The sequence below is a fragment of the Octopus bimaculoides genome, chromosome 30 (assembly GCF_001194135.2).
Source record: "Octopus bimaculoides isolate UCB-OBI-ISO-001 chromosome 30, ASM119413v2, whole genome shotgun sequence".
Classification (NCBI taxonomy): domain Eukaryota; kingdom Metazoa; phylum Mollusca; class Cephalopoda; order Octopoda; family Octopodidae; genus Octopus; species Octopus bimaculoides.
Window position 1 is genome coordinate 9,479,476 of NC_069010.1, and position 6,663 is coordinate 9,486,138.

Consider the following 6,663-nt stretch of genomic DNA (forward strand, 5'->3'; position numbering starts at 1 on the left):
TCAGCACACACACACACACACACACACACACACACCAATCAGTATATTTAAGCACCACCACCACCACCACCACCACCACCACCATCATCATCATCACCGTCATAGTATTCTGAGTTTGTACGGGTCAGATGGAATTTGTTTGAAGGAGATGTTTTCCACGGCTGGATCCCCTTCTTGTCACCAACCCTCACCTCTTTCCAAGCAAAGTAATGTTTCCACATGGCCAGACATGTTTTTGCGGAAGATCGGAAATGAAGGACACCTCTTGCATTACAGTGACTCTTGTTTACAGCTATCATGTGCAGTCAGGACAAGGAGAAACCTACACACACACATGTCCATCTGTCTATTAGTCTAACTGTCCGTCTATCAACACATACACATACATACACAAGATGCATTCTAGAAGTTGCCTGACTTTTTTTTTAGGGAGAGACATTTATTCATTTCAAACAAGTACAAAACTCTAATCTTCAACGTAGGGTCCTCTGATTTCAATGCACTTTGTGTTGTGTTCCAGCCCCTTTGTGAAGGCCCTATGGAAGACCTTCAAAGTGAAAAGGTCCAGGACCCTTGTCACAACCTCCTTCATCAAAAAGGAGTAATACCTGTAATTCAAAGGGGCCAGCCATATCATACTCTGTGTCATGTTGAATCTCCCTGAGAACTACGTTGGGTGTACACGTGTCTGTGGAGTGCTCAGCCATTTGCATGTTAATTTCACGAGCAAGCTGTTCCATTGACCGTATCAGCTGGGACCCTCGTCGTCGTAAGCGACAAAGTGCTCCTTTGCTCTGCCATCCTCAGACCGCTTCTTCCAGTGTTTGTTGTTAGTTTGCTTTTGTCCCTGTCACCTAGCAGTTCAATAGAAGAGACCAATGAAGTAAGTTATTAAAAGACGATGCCTTCCCTGTTTCATTCCAGAGCTCTGTCTTTCATTGAAGAATACGTAAGGAATGAAGTGTTACCCGACTATGGAAATACTCACACCACCACCAGCATAACCTCCCTGCAGACCACTTTGTATCGACACGAAGCAAGGTAAGTCATGGCACCACCGTCTTGGAGAATCAATCTCTTTCTAAATTTCCTGAGATTTGTAGAGCATCGATGAAATGGAAATTATAATTTTTATGGGGTTTTTTATTATTATTAACGAAGGCATTGTTTTCTTTACATTTTTCATCATCATCATCATTTAATGTCTGTTTTCCATGCTGGTATGGGTTGGCCAGTTTTACAGAAGCTGGTTAGACAGGAGACTGTGCCAGGCTTCTCTGTCTGTTTTAGCAGGGGTTTTATGGCTGGATGCCCTTTCTTCCTAACACCAACCACATTACAGAGTGGATTGGGTGCTTTCTATGTGCCACCAGCACCATAGCTACTGATATTTGAGTTGCTTTACCAGTTCCAGTCAAACCATCCAACCCATGCCAGCATGGTCAACTGCCCCGTGTGCCACCAGTGGTTCATCACAAACTTCACACATCTGCCGTCTCATCAAACCCATGCAGGCATTGAAAAATAGACATAAAACAAAATCACAAAACCTATATTACTAATGTGATGTTTGTATTTCTCATTCCAGGGATATCATACGAAATGCTGCTAACGCCAGCGAACATGATGCTGTCATATTTGTGGGCAGTGGTACCACTGCTGCCGTTCACAAACTCATTTTCTCACTGGACCTTAAGGAACCCCCTGTAAGTCCTTATAACTTTTGTAGAAAATTTTTATTGGTATTTTCTATATTTTATTTTGTTAAGCTACTTAATTCCTGACCGCATGGTTCTGGGTTCAGTCCCACTGCATGGCACCTTGGGCAAGTATCTCCTGCTATAGTCTTGTGAGTGGATTTGGTAGACAGAAATTGGGTGAAAGCCAATCTTATCTTTTATCTTTTATCTTTTACTTGTTTCAGTCATTAGACTGCGGCCATGCTGGGGCACTGACTCGAAAAAATTTTAGTCGAATGAATCAACCCCAGTACTTCTTTATTTAAGCCTGATACTTATTCTGCAGATCTCTTTTTGCTGAACTGCTAAGTCACGATGTGTGTGTGTGTCCTTGTGTCAATGTTTGCCCCTTACTGCAGAATAAGTATCAGGCTTAAATAAAGAAGTACTGGGGTTGATTCATTCCACTCACAAGGCTTTGGTCGGCCTGAGGCTATAGTAGAAGACACTTGACCAAGGTGCCACGCAGTGGGACTGAATCCGGAACCATGTGGCTGGTAAGAAAGCTACTTACCACACAGCCACTCCTATAGCTATATTTACAGTTTTGTATATTTATTGATTCTCGTTTTTGTTTTCCTTCAAGGTCATCTTTGCGGGACCGTTTGAGCATCACTCCAATCTTTTACCGTGGAGAGAAATTGGATCAGAGGTAAGTGAGGACAGTCTAAGGACGAGAAGAAGAAGAAGGAAAAGAAAAATACCTCTTAAAATGGTTTTAAATGTTGGAGTAGAAATTCTTTAGTTACACACATGTCCCTGAAAAGACCTGACCACCCCTCTACTTCTCTCTCTTACTGTATAGTTATGTCCCTCCTCTATAGCAAGACACCTATTTCTGCCCCCTATTTCTCAGTTACACTCTAACCTTTCATCATTTGATACTGGATCACCTCCTCCAATGTCCCCTCTGTTGTGGCAAGGCACTGGCTCCTGTCCCTCTGTCACACTCTAACCTTTCATCTTCTGACAAAAGTTCCCCTCCTCAAATGCCCTGCCCTTCTCATAATTCCTTGTCTTGTGAGTTACTTGGTGACCCTGCCAGTGCTGGTGCCATGTTAAAAGCATCCAGTTCACACTGTAATGTGGTTGGCATATTTGGAAGGGCATCCAGCAATAAAAACCCTGCCAAAACAAACACAGAAGCCTCGGGTAGTTTCTAGCTGGCTCCTGTCAACTGCCCTACCCAGGCATACATGGAAAATGGACGTTAAATGATATATATTTGTATATTTATGTATTTATGAAGTTCTCTGGTATGTGAGTGTGAAATCTTCATCTTCTTCTGTTCTTAGGTGATACAAATCAAGACAAACAGCCATGGCTCTGTTGATATTGGCGATTTGGAGAGGAACCTTCAGGTAAGCAATCGGCTCCAGAATTTCCATCCTTACCACTTTCTCTCCCTCTCAACAATGCACACACACACACACACACACACACACACACACACACACACACACTCTCTCTTAATCTCCCTCTTCTCTCTCTCTCTCCACATCAATACACACACACACACACACACACACTATCTCTCTCTCTCCCTCCAACAATATTCACACTCTCTCTACCTCTTTACAATACACTCCCTCTCTATCTCTCTCTCTCTACCAATACACACTTTCTCTCTCTCTCTCACTCCATCAATATTCTCCACCCTATCTCCTTCACTAATACTCTCTCTCTCGCTCTCTCTACCATTTTCAGGAATTCTCGACCAAGAACTGTCAAATGATTGGCTCTTTCAGCGCTGCTTCCAATATCACTGGCGTCCTCACCAACGCCGACGCAGTATCTGCCTGTCTCCACAGATATGGGGCTTTGGCGTTCTGGGATTATGCCACAGCTGCCCCCTACCTCACCATCGACATGAATCCAGTTGTCCCTGGGTATGTAACAATCCATGCCACACATCATCATCATCACAAGCTGGCAGAATTGTTAGCATGCTGGACGAAATGCTTAGCAGTATTTTCCTTGACGCTACATTCCAAGTTCAAATTCCACCGATTTCATCTTTGCTGACCAACTCCTGTCAAACCATCCAACTTATGCCAGCATGGAAATAAATGTTAGATGATGATGATGTTGATATTAGATGTAAATTAACACACACATTGAATTTCCATTTTACACACACACATATATATACACATATATGTAATTAATAAATTCAATAATGGGATAAAAATCTTTTACAAGAATTTTATCAGGAAGCTAGTGTGTAAAAAATTCATAAGGCAAATTTCTATTCCCAAGAATATAATTATTCGTTTATATTTATATAAGGGCATTACTACAGAATAAAGCCACACACTAGACTTCCCAAATAAACACATTTTATTACCGATAATGTGTTTATTTGGGAAGTCTAGTGTGTGGCATTATTCTGTAGTAATGCCTTATATAAATATAAATACACATATATGTATGTAGAATAGATTATAAAATGCTTAAGTAAGCATTCTATAGATAGTCACCAAGATCCTGTTCTTTGTCTCTCTGGGTTTCCTGTCTTTCTCAATGGTTCTGTCTTTGATTTCTTTCAGACCAGATCAGCGCTATGTCTATAAAGATGCAGTTTATTTCTCACCACATAAGTTCGTTGGAGGCATTTCTACCCCAGGTGGGTATTGATTAACTTGGTTGTGTGGTGGGAGAGGCATGTGTGTTTTTTATGAATATATATATTTAGAGGCGCTGGAGTGGCTGTGTGGTAAGTAGCTTGCTTACCAACCACATGGTTCCAAGTTCAGTCCCACTGTGTGGCACCTTGGGCAAGTGTCTTCTACTATAGCCTCGGGTTGACCAAAGCTTTGTGAGTGGATTTGGCAGACGGAAACTGTATATATATATATATATATACAGTCTGAGGAGTTAGGTGGCCAGATGTTGGCAGTGATGTGGTCACAGAAATTGTCTCATGGCCATGACTGGGTTCTCTTTGTGTGATATGGTGCAGAGTCCTGTTGCCAGACATGGGTTCTTTCAGCAGCCACCCTCTTCACCCAGGGCAGCACTACCTCCTCCAGGCACTTGATGTAGCTCTCTGCATGAAGTGTCAAGCCATGTGGGAAGATGAACGGAGGCATAATGTGGCCATCACTAGTGATTACCCCAAACACCATGATGTGGACTGGATGTTTGATTTTTATCACTTTCAGTACATGTCCTCAGATTGACACCCAAACACTCTGAAATGTTCATATTTGACCTTCTGGCGTGAATGCCAGGCAGTGCAGCATATGTCCGAATTTCTGGTTGAGTGAATTGCGTCATGGTGCTGTTTTTCTCACACCCAAAAGTAAAAATATAAAATGGTAACAATTTACCTGTCGCACCCTGTTTATAAAAAGAAAGTATGTCTGTATATAATCCTTTGTTTCTTTCTGTACCCTTTTTTATTTATTTCATTTTGTAATCCCATAAACCCTTATTTCTGTAACTGTTCACTGCCAGGAATTCTCATTGCCAAGAAGTACCTCTTCAAGAACTCAACTCCAGAAGGCTGTGGTGGAGGCACAATATTCTTCGTGAGTATCCTCCTTGGCATGTCTTGAGATGTATGAGTGGAACTGCTTACTCGTGTGCCAGTGGTTGCTCATGCATCACGGTTTGTGTGAGTGTGTGTGTGTGTGTATATATATTATTTTGTGTTTGTGATTTTAACTTTTTGTGTTTTTCTTTCTGTTCCTTACTGTTCACCTCACTCTACCAACGTTTAAAATATAACAGGTGCGTCGAGAGAACCACCGTTTTCTACACGAACCAGAAATGAGAGAAGAAGGTGGAACTCCTGATATTGTCGGTTCCATTCGTGCCGGTTTGGTGATGCAGCTGAAGCTGGCTATTGGCACTGATGTCGTTGCACAGAGAGATCAACAACTTCTTAAGTAAGACTTTCAACTCTCCCAACACCAAAATAATTTTGTTGTTGTATTTTTATTAATTATTTACCAAAAATCATGTTGGGATGGTGACATTTGGAAAGCTCTTCATCATAGGTCTACTGGATCAGGGCTGACCTGGGGTTAAACAACAATTTAGGAAGGATACTTTAAATAACCTAATCTTACATTTGACTGGTTGAAATAGCAACTAAATCTCCCTCAAAGTGCTTTTAGCAATCTTATAACAGTGAAGGCTACATTAGGTCATGTAGTCCTAGATACACTATGCTTGATTAAAAGACACAAACACACACGTAAATATCTGTTACTTGTTTCATTCATTAGACTGTGGCCATGCTGGGGCACTACTTTGAAGAATTTTTAATTTGAATGAATTGACCACAGTGTTTATTGTTTTTTTTTTAAGACTGTTACTTATTCTATCAGTCTCTTTTGCTGAACCACTAAGTTATGGGGATGTAAACACACCAACACCAGTTGTCAAGCGGTGGTGGGGGACAAACACAGACACAAAGACACACACACATACACATATATGACAGGCTTCTTTCAGTTTCCATCAACCAAGTCCAATGACAAAATTTTGGTCAGCCTGAGACTGTTGTACAAGACACTTGCCCAAGGTGCCATATAGTGGGACTGAACCCAGAACCACATGGTTGCTAAGTAAGCTTCTTACCCACACGGCCATGCTGCACCACTTGTCTGGCTTTGCTGGTTTTTGTGTGAATGTTTTTCTTTTTTTGTATTTCAGAAAAGCCACCGACTGCTGGAAGAAATGCAAGAATTTGGTAATTTTAGGGACCCAATCTGTCCCCTCATTACCAATATATTCCTTCCTTATTTATCACCCGCAGACTGGCCGATTCCTCCATCACAATTACGTCACGGCACTGCTTAATGATGTCTTTGGGATCCAATCAAGAGGGGGCTGTGCTTGCGCTGGTCCTTATGCTGAAGTGAGCCCCTTCTTTTTTTACTTAATACATATTTATGTGTGTGTGTGTGTATGT

The 6,663-nt window shown here is 41.6% G+C and overlaps 1 protein-coding gene across 1 annotated transcript in view; it reads left to right on the forward strand.

The window, feature by feature from the left end:
* The window catches only part of LOC106878996 (uncharacterized), a 20,722-nt gene that overhangs the window by 1,010 nt on the left and 13,049 nt on the right, over window positions 1-6,663 (forward strand). The window contains exons 3-11 of the mRNA XM_014928377.2: window positions 925-1,041; window positions 1,589-1,706; window positions 2,326-2,391; window positions 3,035-3,100; window positions 3,447-3,628; window positions 4,289-4,365; window positions 5,199-5,272; window positions 5,475-5,632; window positions 6,405-6,609. Of these exons, the coding sequence (XP_014783863.1) occupies window positions 925-1,041; window positions 1,589-1,706; window positions 2,326-2,391; window positions 3,035-3,100; window positions 3,447-3,628; window positions 4,289-4,365; window positions 5,199-5,272; window positions 5,475-5,632; window positions 6,405-6,609 (1,063 nt within the window). The remainder of the gene's footprint in view (window positions 1-924; window positions 1,042-1,588; window positions 1,707-2,325; window positions 2,392-3,034; window positions 3,101-3,446; window positions 3,629-4,288; window positions 4,366-5,198; window positions 5,273-5,474; window positions 5,633-6,404; window positions 6,610-6,663) is intronic.